General features: G+C 63.1%; 1 protein-coding gene across 1 annotated transcript; it reads right to left on the minus strand.

Moving 5' to 3' along the window:
• Positions 1–778: 778 nt before the first annotated feature.
• On the minus strand, positions 779–16,723 carry NCLIV_049430 (hypothetical protein; the record flags this gene model as incomplete). Its single annotated transcript, XM_003884495.1, has 7 exons — positions 779–866; positions 1,052–5,862; positions 6,428–6,909; positions 7,326–9,152; positions 9,276–9,563; positions 10,022–10,622; positions 11,096–16,723. 7 exons carry the CDS (start codon positions 16,721–16,723, stop codon positions 779–781), a joined length of 13,725 nt encoding a protein of 4,574 aa, XP_003884544.1.
• Positions 16,724–18,250: the final 1,527 nt, after the last annotated feature.

Raw genomic sequence — 18,250 nt, forward strand, 5'->3', positions numbered from 1 at the left:
GATCTACGAATACACTGTCACGGAAAGGGCTGCTCGTCCGCTCCCTCGCAGTCCCTCTCTTTTTCCAGCTGTCACATCAGCGAGGGTGTTTCAGGAGAACGCCCCTCGTGTGTCGCGTTCTCTCTCCACCCTGAAGGGGCTTTCCCTCCTCGTTTGGAGGCCTTGTCAAGCCCTCTGTATTGTCGGCTCCTCGTGTCCCTGTGCGTTTCACTGCGCGTTTTGCGAGCTCTCCTTGGCGCTGGCCACTTGCTAGCTCGTGACGTTGTCTTTCCGTCTCTTCGCTCGCCGCTGCAAACACGCGCGAGTCGACGATGTGTTTGTTTCCACTCCTGGGTTCACGAACCTCCTGGAAGGCCTCTGGCAGCTGCGCCGCAATTCCCCGTGGCGGGCGCAGGCCCGATGGGCAGCGATCGGAAAGGCGCCTCTCCACACAAAACAGCAAAGTGTACTGTAGCTGTGCTGCAGCTAGACCGAACGGCTGTCTCAAGACACAATACAGTCTCCCTCTATCAAAACATATATATATATATATATATATATATGAGTGTTTGGACCGGTATTGCGTAGCATGTGAGGGCGTGTGGAGAACAGGACTCCGGTGCGGGAAGGAGAGATAAAACCACGGAATGAGGAAGCAGGCACGTCGAAAAGAGGTCGTTCGGCGTGGGCCCGTTCTGTCGCCTGTTGTTGGCTGTTTCGTGGTGCGCGTCTCTGGAACGCGAGCGGAGCTTCTCCCAGTGGATTTTCGTTCGCATTCAAAGAAGCACGAAATTAAATTTCACGCAAAACCCGCGCAGAGGCGCCGATCCCTGAGGCGGCGGCGGGGCGGAGACCACGGCGCGTTGTGTGTCTCGTTCTTATCCCCTCTGAAAAAAGCGGAGTGAAACCATCCGGAAAAGCGGCGCAAAAACACGCACCCCTCCGTCTCGGCGGGCTTTCCTAATATTTCCTTCAAAACCATTTCCCTGTTCCCTTCTTCGCCTCTCGAGCGGCCTAGGCTCACCGCGCGGCTGCGTCTCTGTGTCTTCTGTTCTCGCCTGGCCTGGCCTACTTTTGCGGTCCTTCCCGGTCTCCACCCTCTCGGTGAGAGCCACGAAGGGCCGAGCAGGCGGCCCCCGCGATACCTCCGGCGGCCGCTTCCTGGGCCAGTCCTGGCTGCTCAGGCAGTTTGTCGAGGACACTTTTTCCTTTTTTCAAACCCTCGCGCGAGGCAGAGACACCCGGCCCCAGCGGCATCGGATGTCCTTCACTCGCCACGGCGGCGCGCGAGGAAGCCGGTGCTCCAGTCACCTTCACTTTCTTCTTTTTCGTCCCCTTTCCGTCCCTTTTGGTGTCGCGCTTGCTCTCTTCTTCGACCTCGTCTTCCGTCGCCCACGTCAGCTGGCTCCACTCGAGGAGCGGCTGCGATTTGCCCAGCACATTGTGGCCTTCGCCGTCGTCGTCCAGTTCGTCGTCGCGTCTCTCGAAGCCTCGCTCTCTGTCCCCACGACGGCCTCGAACTGGACCTGACGACGCCAGCTCGACTCCCCAGGGCCCAGGTGACAACGACGCCCCGTGCCTCGCCCCACTGTCTCCTTCACTTCGGTCCCGCCCTCTTCGCTCGCGACCTTCTTCGCTCTCGCCCTCGCGAGTCTGTGTAGCGGCTGCGCTTGACTCGTCTTTCTCCGGGTCGGCCACGTTTTGCCGCCTGCCTCTCTCCCAGTCTCCCTCCGCTCGCCGCCCGCCGCGCTCGCTCTCCGCACTCGCTAGCGCGGCCGCAGCCGCAGGGCCCGACGCAGGCGCCGAAAGGAGAGAGCCTCGCGTGGAGACACTCGGAGACTCGCCCTGGCGGGTCACGCCCCCCCGGCTCGGCCTCGCCCCTCCCTGGGAGCACGCGGACGCCGGCGGCGAAGCAGAAAGCGAGGGAGAAGGAGACGCAGAGAGAGAGGAAGGAGACAACGGCGACGACGGAGGCGCGAGGGCCTGCGTTTGGGAGCTCTGGGAGGGGTCCCGAGGCAGGCCGACCTCGACGTAGGCAGCCGCCGGGGTGAGAGAAGCGCCGTCCGCTCGACTGCGCCCCTCTTTCGACAGAGAGCGTGCTCTGTCGTCTTCTTGAAGAATCACTCGCGACTCACTGTCGGGTGTCGACACACTTTCGACTTCGATGACTTCAATGAACGAAGAGGAGGAGGAAGACGAGGACGCGGGGGAAGACGCGTCTTCGTTGGTGCTGAGCAGCGCAGCAGGGAAACTGAGGCCAGCTGAGAGCTCTGTTCGCTCCGATCCGTCTTTCTGGCTCTTGGACACGTGAAGGGTGATCGCCGCCTGCTTCTTGCCTTTCTTTCGTTCGCGCTCCCCGCCACTCATCTCCTTCTCGACGTCTCTACTCTCTCTCCCGCCGTCGCACATGCGCCGCGTGCGCTTTGCGCCTCGCTTGTTCTTGCAGGTAGCCGACGCGGGAGCGGCTGCGTCGTCCTCCCTCTCCACTGTCTCGCTGCCCTTGTCTCTCTCGAGACCTGCAGCAGGAACCGCGCAGCTAGCGGCCGTGACAGGACACGACACAGCCACCAGCTTTGTCTTGGTGCTTCGCCGACACTCCTCTCCCTTTTCCCTGTCAGGTAGCGTCTCGTCGTCGCCGAGAACTCCGCCCTCAGACTCCTCGCGTGCTCTCACCTTGCTTCCTTCGTCTTGACTTCTCTCTTCTTGAGGCGCCCGATCTTCCGCGGGGCAACCCACGTCCTCAGCCGGTGGAGGCGCAGCACGACCCATCGCTCCCTTTCTCCGGGAACTCCACCGCGAGCTCGGATTCCCAGTCTGCCCACTTTCTTCGTCGCGTTCTCGCTTCTCTCGCCCCTTCGTCTCCGGCGTCTCGTCTGGGTCCCCCTCCAGCCTCTCTGTGTCGCCCGAAGCGTCCACGCTGTTCTTGCGACCTCGGCGTCTCCTGTCCTCTCGCGACCCCGCCGCTGCACTGTCGAGACCGTCGGAAACGGGGCTCGGCGAGGACCCAGACCGGCGCCAAGACAGCGACACAGGGTCGACTCTTTCCTCCCTCTTCTCTTTGGACGGATGGTGAGCGAGAGTCCCCAGAGCGGCTTCGTTCCTCTCCTCTTCTTCGCCCCCAACTCCCTGACGGCTTGCGCCCTCCCTGGCCACCTGTGCGACCAAGCGAGAGTGCGGCGTGGCCAGTCCTTGGACGTTATCGGCGCCTGCTCGATCTCTCTCCAGCGCCTCTGCCGGTTCTTCCTCGGCCGTGACAGGCTCTGCTCGCGCATGCAAGGACGCCGCCTCGCCTGCTGAGGCCTTTTCGACTCCGTCCTCGCTCTCGCCTCCCTCGCCCACCTCCCGTTCTCCTGGAGGGGACTGTCTCCGTGCGCCGGACTCCAGAGACCTCCCTGCGACCGCGGTCGTCGAGGAGACTGGAGCCTCGCTGGCCGCGCCGGCAGAGGCCGCCTGGGCATCTGCCAGTCCTGTCGGGTCTCCGCCCGTGTCGCTGCCTGCGCGCGAGTCTTCCTTTTCTCCCCACGCGGGTTCCTTGTCGCTTTTCACGTCCTCGCCGAGCCCCGCTTCGCCGTGTGGAGGGGCGAAGGCGCACACGGCGGCCGCGTCTCCGGCCCGCTCCGGGGCGTGCGCGCGGTCGCTCTCGGCGCCGCCTCCATCGCGAGAAGCGAAGAGCGGCGCGCGACGCACAAAGGCGTGGCGATTCGAGGCCACCGAGGCCTGCGCGGACGCCAGCATCGCCCCGATGGCGGGCGCCGTGTGGGGCGGGAAATAGGGCATCGACGGGTAGCGGTAAATCCACAAGTTCTGAAGGAGCAGAGCGCGCGGATCCAAGTCTGGCTGGAGGAACTTGCAGATGGTGGGGGCGAACAAAATCGAAGTCGCCTCCTTCTCGTCTGCCTGCGGCGCCTGACTGTCTCGCTTGGCTGGGGAGGCCGAAGAGGCCCGCGCCGGGGCCCCTTCGGCCAGCGACGCCGCAGCGGTCGGTTGAGGCGGAGCGACGGCCAACGCGGAGACGGCCGTGGGCGTTTCTTCGTGGACAGATTTTCCTTCCTGTTTCGGGTCCTGCTTGCCGTCGTTCTCAGTGTTCTCTTCGGTGGCCCTCGCCGCCGCCTCCCGATCGTCGGCCGTCTTCCTTAGCTTCGTTCCCTCGTCGTGCAGTCTCCCTTTCTCTGCAGCCTCGGCCTCGTCGGCATTGCCGGTCTTCCGCCTCTCCCTGGCCTTCTCGATCTTCGCTGTCTCGCCCCAGCCGTCCACGCTCCCGTCCGTCTCGCCTCTCCCAACGGCAGCGCCTTCTCCCGTCTCGCGCGCGGGCGTCGCCTGCTCGCTCCTCTCGGGCTTCTCGCGCCTCTTCGCGTTCGACGGGAAGGCGCCGGCGGGCACGTGAACAAAGGGCGGCATGCATGCGGGGTGGAGCTGCAGGTCCGCGGGAATGTACCAGAGCGACGCCTTTGCACACGAGGCAGTCCCCGGCGCGACGCGCAGGTAGCGCGAGAAAACGGTGTGAATCGTCGACGCGAGGCCTTCCTCGCGGTCGCCCGGCGCCTTGCCGCCGCCCAGAGCCTCCCCACCCGGCGAGGCGAAAGAGACAGTCCCCGAAGCGGGACCATTCGTGAGTGCGGCCAGCAAGTCCTGGAGATGATGGAGTTGGGGCGGCAGCGGCGCGACGAAGCGCGGAATCACCCAAACCCACCGCGGGCGTAGCAACGCGAGCGGCACGGACGGGTCTTGCGGGTGGACGTCGTAGCACAGACGGTAGCGGAGAACATCCACAGAAATCCACTCCACCGCCGCGTCCGCGAAATACAACAATTTCACAGCCACCACACGCACTGGCGGAGAAGAGGAAAAGGAAGAAGAGGGAAAGGAAGAAGTCGCGAGGAACTGGCGTCGGCCCTCGAGGGCGCAGCGAAGTTGAGGAGTTGCGTGCGCCGCGGCGGCTTCGCCACGTGCCGAGGAACTCGGCAGGAGAGAAGAGAAGTACGACGGCGGAGTGTGACCAGTCGCGCAGACCGTGAACGCGTTTCCTGCCTCGTCTGTGGCGCCAGGCCCCGGTCGCCAGCTGCATGTGCATCTTCCCCGGAGGTGTTCGTCTGCCCGCGCTCCCCCGTTCTTAGGTGTCCCTGCGCCTGCCGCACGCGCGCCTGCAGGGTGGGGCCCGTCGCCGCCCCGCAAAGCCGCCGTTTCCTCCTGGCTGCCTCCCACCTTCGCGCCTTCCTTGGCACTGGCCTCGATCAGCTGCGTGTTGTCAGCTTTCTTCTCTGCGAGTCGCGCCTCGTCTTTCGCAGCTTCGCCCTGCGCCTCCGCTTCTCGCTCCTCGGGCGCGTCGCCCGCGGAGTTATGCATGCGCTCCGCCTCTCCTGTGTGCGCATGTCCGTCCTTCGCGTCCTGTGCGTCTCGGGCCTCGTCCTCGTCCAGAGCGAGGTCCTCGTCGTCGGAGAACGCGCAGCCCTGCTGTCTGTGCCGCGCGGGGCAGCAGCAAGGCGCGGTCCGGACATTCAGCACGAGGGCGTCGTGCAACTCGTGCGGATTCTCCTCCATGCGCACGCAGACGACCGCGCCGGGCCAGACGTCGTGAGCGAGCAGGCTGACCCGGTACCTGTGCCGAACCGCTCCTTCGTCCCCGGCGCCTTCCGCCATCAACGCACCCTCCCACGGATCCTCCGACGCAGAATCCGAAGCCGCCGAAGAAGCCGAAGGCGACGGTGGAAAGGTTTCGGCGTCTTGCGCCTTTTCTTGGAGGTGGAGGAGACGCAGAAAGTGCGCGAGAGAAGGCGGCGGTGCCGAGAAGAAAGGCGAGCGAGGACGAAGCCGCCAACAGCCTTCGGCTGGCTCGGCGAGAGGGACGTTCTGGGGCATGAACAAGCGAAGCGACGTGAACGCTCTCTGCCGAGACACAGACAGGAATGCAAAGGACAGGGGCGGACAGGGGAGAGAACGTCAGCGAAAACCAGGAGGCTTCCATTCGCACGCGCCGGATACAAACAGGCAGCTCGCGCGCGGGAACGCGAGGCGCGCTCGACAATTTGAAGACTCCAGTCGCGAATGTGTAGGGACAAAAAAACGAACGCCCGAGCGCTACAACCGAGACAGGTAAAATCACGGTATGTCTCCTCCGGGACAACCAGAAACCGAGTCGGCTTCTTTCTCGTGCACACAGGGCCATCCTGGGGCCGTTGGTCGGCTACCTCGTGTCCCGGCTCGTCTGTCTCCTCGGCCGGATTTTCGCCCGGCTTTCCAGTTTGCTGTCCCCCCGCGTTGCTCCGTGTTTTGTGTGTTTGCCTTCCCTTTGCCTTGCGTTCGCCCCGCCTCTCGCCTCCGCTCTGCCGCTGTCTCTCGTCGACTGCAGCCCCTCCTTCGCGGGGTACCCGGACCCTCCTCGCTCTGCTTGTTCTCCCTTCCCCCGGCCCCGAGCTCTCCTTTTCCGGATTCGGTTCTGTCCCGCGCTCACCTTCACAGTCCGGGGCCCGACTTGGTAGGCGATCTCGACCCATCCGCCGGCTTCGTCTTCTTCCTCTGCGCGCACCTTGTCCTCGTCTCTGTCTTCTGCAGCCTCCGAGTCGGGGCTCTTCGCCTCGCCGGCCTTGTCGCGCCTCTCCCGTCCGCGTCGGCCGCTCTCGCCGTCCAGGTCGCGCTCGCCAGCGGCTGAGCACGACGCAGACGTCGCCTCCGACTGGCTGCCGACGGACGAGGAAGAAGGGAGAGACAGAAAGGCGGGAGACGGGCGTCTTCGCTTCTTCTTGTCGACCGAGCAGGAAGGAAAGGCCGAAGGCTTCAACGGCAGGGAAGCGAGAGCCGAGGGCGGAGACGGCCCCGGCGGACCGGTCGGCGCGCTGCCGGAACCTTCGTCTTCCTTCACGGAGATAATCACGCCTTCCCACCACGCCACATGGCTCCCAGGGATCAGACTGCTCGCGAACTGGACGGCAAGGCCTGCACAGCAACGCCCGTCCAGCGGAGAAACGAAAAAACGGATGCAAGCGCGCGCCCACACAACAGTCGCGTCGTCTGCCTCCGGGTGCGGTCGTCTTTTGGGACGCGCGTTGTGGGGTTCAGAAGACGCAAGCGCGGGCGGCACACACAGGAGAGGGACAGAGAAGGCGCAGGCGTCGCTGTCTCCTTTCTTCGCTCGCCCGGCCTCGCAATTCGTCCTTGCCCGCCGCATTTTCTACGTCCGTCCCGATCGCTTGCTCCCCGTGGCCTTTCCCGCACCCTTCGCGTTCGGCCATTCTGCGCGTGCGCTCGCTCGTCTCTCCCTCGTGCTTCCCTCTCGTGTTCTGAGTCTTCCCCTCTCTCGCTTTGCCGGGGTTTCCGCTCGTTGTCCCCCCAGCGTCTCTCTGCGACCTTACCGGGTTCGAGTTTTTCTGGGACGCTTTGTCGGTATTCGAAAAGGCGCAGAAGAGCCTCGGTGCGAAGGAAGGCCTTCCGCTTGGCGACGGCTCCTTCGTCGTCCGGCGTCGTCATTTCTCCCTTCGCCTTCGGTTCGCTCTCCTCTTCCGCCACGCCCTTGCTTCTGGGAGAACCGGTACCCAGGGGCGCCGGAGACACGGAGACAGGCAGGCCGCCTGCGACCTCCAGTGTCTCGCGTTTGACTTGTGCAGCCTTGCCGTCCGGCGTCTTCTCCGGATCGTCCGGGGCGTTCGCGTCCTCGCCCTCTCCGGCGCCGCATACGTCTTCCCGAAACGAAGAATGGAACGGCAGCAGGATGGTCTGGGCGAGTTCTTCATCGGGAATCTCCTCGACCTCAATCATCCGGTAGTACTTTCCGCCGACTCCAACTCTCTCCAGACTCCACGCGCCCCACTCTTCTTCCAGCGCCGCGTCTTTTTCCTGGTTCGAGCCCACTCCGTCTCCACCGGCTGTCTCTTCGTCCCGGCGCTCGTCTTTCTTCCCGTCACCCTTCTTCCCTCCCTTGCGGCTTTTCTTCTTCTTCCCCGCACCCTGCGTCGCTGGGGCCGCTCCCGAGGCTCCAGTCGGGCCCGGACTTTCTGGTGTGTCTTCGCCTCTCGGGTTCTCGGCCCCCCCAGACTGAGCAGCCGCCTTCCGCAGGCTGCATGCGCTTTCCTTTCCATCGCGCGCTTCTCCGTCGCGCTGTCCGTCGGCGCGCGACGGCGAAGACAGCGAGGAGAAGGAAAAGGAGAAGCTGTTGGCTAGGCACCCCGTACCCTTGCGCACCTCGACACGGAACCGCCGCCGGCGGATGCACTTCAGACGGTCCAGGCCGCCGCAGACAAACCGCGGAAACTCTTGAAAGTTTCCAAAGTGCGCAAACGCGCGCCGAGGCAGAACGAGAGGATCCGACGCCTCCTCTCTTCCCGCGGAAGACGACACACATACAGCCGGCAAACAGGCAGCCGCAGAAGACGACCAAGACGAAAGGGACGGGGGCGAAGCCGGAGGAAGAGGCGGTGGCGACAGGGGAAGAGGCGAGGGCCGACCTATATCAGCAGGGAGAGAGGAAGGGAGACAGGGGATTCCTGGATTCTTGGTTTTCGCCCAAAAGAACCAGGAGAGCCAAGCTGTCCAGGGGTGCGTCACAACGGCTTTGAAAAGGGGTTCATCCATCTGGACTTCTCTCGCGAGGTTGCTGAGGCGTTCGCCGCCGTCTCCGACATCCGCCCGCTGCGCGGCGCCCCTCAGAGACAGGCGTCGACACGCAGCGAAAAATCGCGCAAAAACGCGCACGGCGTGAGACAGCGACGGGAAGAGCGCGAGGAGCGCATGCAGTCCTTCGTCTTCCTGCGCCTCCACGATGTCCCCTGCATCTTCGCCGTGCTGAATGATGCGGACGAGATGCGCACACTCGGGCGGCAGGATCGGGCTTTCTGCCTCTTCGATGCCCGCCGCCCGCCCCTCGTCGTCTCCCAGGGAGGCGAAGGGGAAGGACCCGAGGGCGCTCTCGCGCTCCGGCGGCTCCGGGGAAGGGAACGGACTTGGGGCCAGAGAAGCGTCGTCGTCTTCGTGGAGCCGCCGCCGCTTCACCTTCTTCCTGCAGCCTTTTCCCAGCTGCTCGTCGACTCGCTCCTCCTCGCCGAGCCGAGCTGCAGGAAGAGGCGCATGCAGCAAACCAGAGGGAGCGGCGACTGCAGGCGCGAGCGAGGTGAACAGCGCTGCGGGGGCGACCTTCCCCACACTGTCTCGCCCGAAGAAGGGGAGCGCGTAGCCACTCTGCCGGCCTAGCGAGAGACACACGCAGAAAAGGCGACAGAGAAGCGGTCGGAGGGCGCCGAGAGCGCATGCGATCAGGCGCAGAGACTGCCAGTCGCTGCGATTACGCTGAACGAAGGTGGGCACTTTACCTTTCCGTCGCAAGTCGTCGTCCTCGGCGCCTTCGCGCTTCTCCTGCTCGTCGCTGAGAAGCCGAGATGTGGGCAATCCGCGGGAAGGAGCAAGCTCCTCTTCGTCTGGGCGTGCGACGGCCGGAAACCCCGCACGCTCGGCGCCGGCCTCGTCCAGTTCCAACGGCGATGGCGAGACGAACGACAGCGACAAGGCGCCGAAGCGGTGCCGAAGAATCAACCGGATCGCGTGGTCCACGAACGGCGAGGCGACTCGGTAAAACGGCGAACGCAGGGACGCCATCACAGCTGAAAAAAGAACAGAGAGCGGGGAAAAGATGAAAACGACAAGGCCGAGGCAGAGGGGAGGACGAGCCAACCGAGGAAGGAAAGAGTCGAGGTGAGAGTGAGCTGTACAACACGTGGAAAAGCCTTCGTTCTCCGCACACCCAGCGCGGCCTGGTCTTCTCCCTTTTCCTCTCGAACGTACATCGAGCAGGTTATTCAGCCTCTGTGTTTTCGCTTGGTGTCTACACCTCCCTCTCGTTCAATCCTCGTCGACTTCGCCTCCCTTCTCTGTTTTCCCTTTCTCTCTTCCCTCTCCTGGTCCATCTCTCGCGCTTCCGCTTCGATACGGTGCCGCAACGTCGATTCGCGACGCACCCTCCATTCCTCCACAAGGTCCTCTCCACTTTCCGCGCACGGGTTCCTTCCCTTCCTTCCCTTCCTTCTGTTTGTATTTCGTCTCTTTTTCCGCGCTTTCCTACCGAGTTTGTAGTCGACTTGTTGCTGCAACGTCGTCACGTATGGGTTTCTTTTCAGTTTGAAGCACCGCACGTGTTGCTTGAAGATCTTCACGACATCGGGGACGGCGTCGCGCAGAATTCGCCACTCGCAGTTGGCGATGCGCAGGAGAAGAAGAGGATGGAGGAGACAGTCTTCGTCGCCTTCTTCCTTTTCCGTCGAGGACTTGGACCCTTTGTCGCTGCCCTCTTCTGCCGGGAGCGCGCCCGCCCCTGGAGCAGTCGCCTCTGACCCGTCCGGCGCCTGGTCTTCTCCGTCTTCTTCCAGCGGCTCTTCGTCCTCGTCGCGGCCTCGCGACAGCCCCCCTGCGCGGCCTCTCCTCTTCTCTTTCAACACCTTCTCGCGCGCAACGGCCGACTGGCCAATGGGCTTGGCCTCTCCCGGTGACCCAGTCCGCGTGCATGCGGCGCCGGCTGGGACTTCCTTGCCCCGCTTCTTGCACGGCGTTCCCGCAGCCGGAGCCGCCGCCGAAGCGGAGGCACGCTCTCCTCTGCATGTTTCCGGATAGAAGTGACGCCGAAGAAGGAACTCCAGCTCTGCGCGGCGCCCGAGGGAAAACCAGACCTGCACCAAGCAGCCACGGCCGGGACACCAACGCACAACGCAACGGCACACTCGCTTACGAGCCTCGAACTTTCCCGGCGGACGGAAGTACTAGCGGGACAAGCTGTAAACCGAGGACCCGCCGCTCACACTGAGCAGTCACGTAGACACAACCCGTACAAGGATGACTCACGACCGAAAACGGGGCAAGAAGAAAGCCTATAACCAGAGAGAAAGAGGAAGCGGAAAGAAGGGAAGGGAGGGAGAAGAGGAACCGACGAAGAAACAAGGAGAACGACTGGGCCGCAAAGGCGCGGCAGGGGACTGCAAGACAGGAGAGGCGCGGGAAGCAGTCTGCCGGTGTCCGCCACGCACAAGGCGAAAAAACCGAGAGAAAGACGCAGGCAAGTCGAGTCCGCCGTGGACAGAAGGGCACTGGGATCAAGACAGCAGGCGAAGGTTCGAGGCGACGCTTCCGTTTTTCTTCGGCTTACCTGCGTGCCCCAGGAAGGCGGCCCACTTCTAGGGTCCTTGAGCTTTCTGTACGCTTTGCTTCCCGGCAACTTTTGCAGGCCGAAGATTTCCTTCATCAGACTGGACGGCTCCAGGACGTTCGGGAAGGCCTGGCTGTCGTCGTGCGTTGTCTCTTCTCTGGCGCTTCTGCCCCTCTTCTTCTCGTCGCTGCTCGGCTTCTTCGCGCCCACAGCCCCGCTGCGCTTCGCCGACCGCTCACCTCTGCGCTCGTCGCCCAGCGCGCCTTCCTCGCCCCTGTCTCGCTCCCGGCCCTCTTTCTCTCGACTTGCGGGGGACATGGCTCCGAGGCTTCTCGCGGCGCCTTCTGGTGGGGGCGCCGACAGGGGCGGCGCGTCGATGATCTTTGCGTTTTTGTCTTCCTCGGAGACGACCGGCGGCCGATACAAACTCCGGTCCATCTCCTCCGCCCACCAGTGCCTGCAGAGCATCAGCTGGTGGAGTTGCTGCTGAAGCGCAAGTTCCTGCTGTTGAATCGGGAGAAGAAGAATGTCGGGACTCCGCCGAATCAGCGCCAAACTCAACTCGCCGATTTCGCGCCTCGCCTCCGCGGTCGACGTACAGACGCCGCTCGGGCTCGAGCCGAGCAGCCGCTCGGCCGGAGACGCCGCACCCTTGTCGTCCGGAGCCGTGGGAACGCCCTGGAGGAACGGCGACGACGCGAGCGAGGCGGCAGCGGGGAGCGCCTTTTTCCGGTCGGAAGACGCGGAGAGCGGCGACGAAGAAGGCGCTGACGAAGACGGCGAAAAGTTCATTTCCCCCCGCGAGAACACGCCGCTGTCGCCGACCGGCGCACCTCCACTGTGCCCGCAACTGGTGCCGCGCGTGCGGCTCTGCGCAGCGAGGGCCTGCGGAGTTGGAACGAGCGAGGAGGCGGCGACGCCAGGGAGATCTCGAGCGTCTGAGCTCAGGTGACAGTCACCGGCAGACAGGAGACTTCGGCGGTCTCCTGCTCGCGAGGAGCGCGTACCCTCGCGCGTTGGATTCGCAGACGAGGTGGCCGCCGCAGCGTGGCTGTGCCGCAACTCGTTCCACATCTGGACCGCTCCGAGATGCGAAATTCGACGCGCAGGAGGCGGAAAGAGACACAGCGGAATCGGCACATGCAAATCCGAAGTTTTCCCGCCGAACCCTCGAAGCAGTTCCTGCAGAAAACGCCTTTCTCTCTTTTCCCTCCGCTTTTCTTCCTCCTGGACACGCCGCGCTGCCTCGACCATGCTGAGGTCGCAGGGCGACACGGGCGCGCCGGCGAAAAGAATCGACGAAAACGAGGCTGCCGGAGACGCCGCGAGCGCTGCCGAAAGGGTCGGCGCTGCGTGCGGATATAACGGCGAAAAGAACAGCGACGACACACTCGAAGAAGCGGCGCTTGTGCCAAGACGCACCGACGGCTTCTCATCGCTTCCTTGCGTGTCAACCGAAACGACCCCTTCAGGCTCCAAACTTCCAGCGTGGCTCGAATCGTGCGGCAAAGACAGCGGAGCACCACGCGGCACATGCACCGGATTTCCGGAGCCCGTTTCCTCCGCTTTCTCGACTCGGTCCCCCGGAATATCCCCACGCCCTTCACCGTTTTCGCCCGTTTCTTCGCCTTTGCCTCCCTGGGGTTCCTCCATCGCGTCCGCGAGGCGCAGAAGGCTCAGCAGGCGAGGATCCACTTCAGCAGAAGACGCACAGGCAACAGCGCGCTGGAGGCTCTCGCGAAACGCTGCAAACGACGGGGCACGTCCTGACAGGCTGAGCCCGCCAGAAGCCCGCGAAGACGAGTCACGCGCCTGAGATGTCGCAGAAGAAGACAAATCAGAGAAAGAAGAGGAAGAAGAGGAAGGAGAGGAGCACGAGGACGAAGGCAGTGTGGCGGGCAGAGACGCCGGTGTCGGTTCGGTGTCTGAACGAGGCGGCAGCATTGGGTACGGGTCAGCCGCTGCTGCCGTTTCATCTCTCGCTTCCCTTTCGTCTGTTTTCTCTCCCGATTCACGCGCCGACACCCGTTCTGCTCCCTCTCGCTCTTCTGCACTCGCCTTCCTTCGTGTCGCTCCGAGGTCTCCCGACCCGTGGCTTCCAGCTGCGTCCTGCATGCACGTCTCGTTTCTCGCCGCTTCGCCTGTCTCCTCCAGGGCTCTCCGGCCGACCCCACTGCTGGCGGCCTCAAGCACGAGGCGGCCAAGCTGTCTCCGCGTCTTTGCGGACGCGCTTCTTTCCAACACACGCCGCTCCGCTTTTCTCTCGACGTGATCGTTCGCGGTTGCCCCTCCCTTTTCTGCGACCGTCTGCCGCTCGCTCTTGTCTTCCCTCCCGAGAGCCGAAGACGTGCCGGGAGCCCGCGGCTGCCCTTCGCCGTCCCCTCTCTCTGCATCTTTCGCCTGGACTTGTCCTGTCTCACCCCGAGGCCCGCACGCGTTCGAGGCGCCCTCGGCGTATCCTCGTGCTTCTCCACAGCCTCTCGCAGACTGGCAAGACGCCGGTGAATCCGCGAAGCTGCCGTCTTGGTCCAAAAAGGTTTCTTCGATGACGACGAAGGGCGCAGCTGCGGGGTCGCCTGCGCCCTCGAGGAGAACGATGGGGAGGTCCCGGCGCTCGGCCTCGCTCGCAGTTGCAGAGTACGGAGACGCCAGCGCCGCCGTTTTGGGGTCCAAAACGAGAATGACCGATTCCCACGGCTGCACACGCGGTGGACGCGCGAGTCCTCCCTCTTCGTCCTTCTCGGCCTCCTTGCCTCGGTGCTTGGCTTCGTCTTGAACGCTGGAAACGTCCAGCAACTCGCGCCCCAGATAGACCGAGAAGTCCGCCGTCTTGCTCGTGCCGATCAGCGCTTCCCACTCGTCCTCAGTCCGCGGAATCGGTGGATCCTGCAATCTGCTTCTCGCTGCATGCAGCATCTCGTCCCAGGGGACGCGTTCGCGCTCTTCGCCCGCCAAGCGGTCGAGCAAGAGACTGTCGCCCAGCGCCCCCTTCACGGCGCCCGCCGAGAAGGCCAGCGAAGACGCCAGAGACTGGCGGCGAGGCGAGTGCACGTCGAGCGCAAACGCGAAAAAGTTGTTCTCGCCGGCCAGGCGGAGCGCAGACGCGTCGCATGCGCTTTGAGGAAGTGGCGACGAGCCGGACAAACGGTCGGAGGAAGGCTTCACAGACACAGACACCGACCCAGGCACGGGGGCAGAAACGGGCGGGGAAGCGCAGGACTGCAAAAGGAACCCCTCGACTCCACGGGCTCCGGGCAAGGGCGCAGAGGCCTCCGACGATAGCCTCACAGAAGGCACGGACGAAGACAAGGAAGACGAGGAAGAGGACGAGGAAGATGTCGGCAAGGCGGCAGACAAATGAGACGCAGGAGACATGGAGACGAGGCCGGTGGATTCACGCTTTGGGTCGCGGGCGTTTCTGTCTGTGTCCGTGCGTCCTGAGAGGCACTCGCTGGTGGGGTCGGTCAGTGCTGCTGCGTGCCGACCTTCTCTCTTTATTCTTCCGTTGCCTCGCGAGTTCCCCTCCTGCCCTCCGCAGTCGCTCGTCTCTTCGGCCTTCACGGAGGACCCGTCCAGTCGGCCTGTCTCCTCCGGCTTCTCTTGCCCCGACGACGAAGACGAAGGGGAGAAGAGGAAGGCCGGAGCCGCAGAGAAGCGCAAAGGCGTGGGCGCCTCAGCGGCGCCTCTCGGCCCAGCCTCGCCTTCCGTAGGCTCGCCTGCCTCGCTCGCGTCCGTCCGTCTCTGCTTGGAAGCCGGCACGGACGCGACCACGGGCAAAGTGCACAGCGGCGGTGACGAGGCAGAAGGTAACGAAGGCGGGTACCTCGCAGCGTCTGGGTAGCCTCGGATTCCCTGAGCGTCGTGGGAAGGGGTGCGGCCCGCGGGCGAGTCCGCCTCACTGTCTGGGGTGCCGCGTGGAGACAGGGGGGATTGTGGGGAGCCTGCGTCGTTTGGCGTTTGGGCAAACGCCCCGACAGGATCGGAGAATCTGAAGGCCCCAGTCGCGAGTTCGTGTGCGGCTTCCTTGTCCAAGTCGTCGTTGGCTCCTTCCCCCCGGCTCTCGACGGTTGTCGAGACGAAGGAAGAAGAGAGCGACGCATCAGAGGACGACAGGGAAGACGACAGACGCGGAGACGAGGAGGAGAAAAACGACGGACCCGGTTGGTGAGAAGAGACGTCAGAGAGCGTCGAGGTGCGAGGGTGCCGGAGCTGGCCAGGAGCCGGCGAGAAAGAAACGAGAGAAGACTCTCGCGTCTTCTCCTCACTATCGTCTCCCGCCCCGCGTCGGTCCTCGACACCAGCCGGACTCCAAGAGAGCGACGAGCAGGAGGGGAAACAAGACGAGAATGGGGAAGGCGCGTCCTGGCGGTCGTCGATTTCAACTTCTTCGTGTGTACCTACAGCCGAGCTCTGAGGCGTTGCGGGACACAGAGGAGCAGAACAGTCGCCCGATGCGCGAGTGCGTGTTGTGCTGTTGGGACTGCAGGCAGGTCCGATATCTAGACCGCCCCCGTCCTCGCGTCTCTCCGAGAGAGACGACGAAGAGCCACACGAAGAAGATGCAGGAGAAAGGGAAGACGAAGACGTGTGGGGCGTTCGGAGAGTCGGCGTCTCAGTCAACGAGGGGGGAGGTTCCAAAACGGAAAGCCCATGGACGGCGTCCGACGCTGCAAAGGAAGACGGCACAGACGCGGGCGACGAAGACACGAGAAATTCCGAGGGATCGCCAGCTTCACCATCCTGGTAAGGAAAAAAAGACGGACCCTCGGGTCGAGCTTTTCTCTCTTCGCGTTCCCTGTTTGTCCGTGTTTCTGCTCTTTGGCGATCATCACAACCACCTGCTTCGCTGGCGTGTTCGGTGTCTCCCGTTTCTACGTGATGTTTCTCGTCACCTTCACTCCCTTCTTCATTTCCACGAGCGTCGCCTCGAATGTGCCCTCGTGAGCAGAGTGGCAGTTTCCCTTCTTCCCTCTCGTTTATTTCCCTCTCCGTCCATGCTCCTTCCTTCTGACCGAGTCGCCCTTCCCTCCTGTCGTTCCCCCAATCGGAGCCTCTCTCTTCTTCTGGGACGCCTTCGCTGGAGTAGTCGTTCTTGTCCTCTCTCCCGCTTCCCTTTTGTTCTTCGCCATTCTCTCTCTCCTCTCCGTCTTCTCCGTCTCCCCACTGCTCCGGATAGTCTTCAGGGGAACCAGCAGAGGCGCGTGATCGGCTTCTGCTCTTTCCTCTTCCTCGCCACGCCTTCGGAAGAGGTGCGCGTTTCTCGTCGAGAGACATCGGTGCACAAGACGCAGGACACGAAGGCGAATTCAAAGAGAGAGAAGAGGCCGACGCTTTCCCGGAGCGTCGCGTGAGCATTCGAGGCGCGGAAGACTCCCGCTGTGGAGACGGACTCTGGAAGTCGATGGAGGAAGAAGCGGAAGAAAACGCGGAAGAGAAAGACGATGCCGCCTCAGAAGGCATGTCGCCCGTCGCTGTCGGCGCAGAAGAGGAGACGAGCATCTCACGCGACGCGTCCGACACAGTTGCTGAACGCGAAGGAGGCAAACACGAAGACGCGGTGAGGTCGGATACATCAGAGGCAGATGACTGAGGGAGAGACGTGGAAGCACAGCGCGTCGGCTCCGGCATCTTACGAAAAAAAGAGCGAATCAGAATGCGGGGCACATGGCACACGCGGTTTAGGAGAAAGGCAAGGGAAGTGGAGAACACGACGCGGGGAATGAATCACCACGTCGAGCGAAGGAGGTGCTTGATTTTATATTAGCAGCTACCCCGTCCTGCTACAAAATTCACTCGTTTTTTAAACTCTTTGAGTCTGGAAGTACGCATGTGCCCTGGCGATGCCCAATGCAACATTCAAGTGCAGCAGCTCCAGGGACCAGCGGCCTCCCGGTACCGGAGACGAAAACGAAAGAGAAAAGCAATGGCCTGGAGTGGCTTCAACGGCCTCCACTAGGGCGAGTATCCCCTTGACAGGCTCAGACCGCGTGCCGCGGATCGCTTCAGAGACAATTCTCCGACGGCTACAGAACGACAGGTCCCCGATTCAAGGAGACAAAAGCTAGAGTTTCGGCGTGCACCTTCTCCCGCAGCAGCTGATGAGCGTGTCATCGCTTCCCTTGCATCTCTCGTGCAGCGAAGTCGTAGAAAAGACCAAAAACGGGCGGCATTCGAGCTGTCTCCTGGAAATGAGAGCGAACTGGGTGACGGGAGAGTGTCGACAAGAGTGCTGCCGGCGGAGCGGCGCGCCGCCTGCGCCTATATGTGCAAAGCGTCGTCTGCTGGCTTTCTCCTTTTCCGATATAAAAGGAAGGGCGTGCTGAGACGGAAAACGTCTTCTTCAGGGATAGGCACTCGCCTCTACACAGTGTCGATCCCGAGGGGAAACTTCGTCTCAGAGCGAGGCAGGTGGACGGCAGCACGAAAGGGGGGTGAAGCGAGGATCACTGCGGAGACAAGAGAAAATACGGGAAATCGCTGCTGGTTCTGATGCGAGAGAGGGGAAGTACAAAGCGTCTTTCGGGACAGGCGACGAGTGCACTTTGCGGTTTGGAGCGCCCAAGCGTGACGCAGATCCGCAGCCGACCCGTAGACGTCCACGGCCGAGACGGCAATGGAGCGCAGCTGAGAGGGACGTGCACTCTTGGAAGAGTGCCAAGAAGGCGGCGAGTTTGCGCTTTCAGGTAGAGAAGGCTGGGACTAGTGAAACCCAGCTGAGTCGCTCTGCCGCAGAAGGCAGCGACGGGAGAGACCGTCCTCGGCAACTTCAACGGGCAAGGGCACGTTTCCGGCGACATGCCCGAGACACCAGGGCGGCGCTGTCCAAGCGATCTTACTCTGGCGTTCGAGAGTTGAGCACCATGTCGTGAGCGGTCCTGCTCCGGCTGTTGATGAGGCTGGGTTGAGGCAAGAGTCACTGCCGAGCAGTGACGGCATCAGATGAAGCCCGCGACAGCGGTAAGAAATGTGCACTGCACGCCCATTTCACGGACCTCCATATAACGACCGAAGTCAGTCGCACAAAGCAACACATTGACTGGCAGGTTGAAAAATTTGCAATCGTCACATGGGAAGCGCAGCAGCACATATAGGTGGGGGCCGTGGCGGAAACAAATGACCAGCAAGCATGCGGCGCCCCGGGACCTTCGAAGAGAA

This window comes from Neospora caninum, chromosome X (genome assembly GCF_000208865.1).
Source record: "Neospora caninum Liverpool complete genome, chromosome X".
NCBI lineage: Eukaryota > Apicomplexa > Conoidasida > Eucoccidiorida > Sarcocystidae > Neospora > Neospora caninum.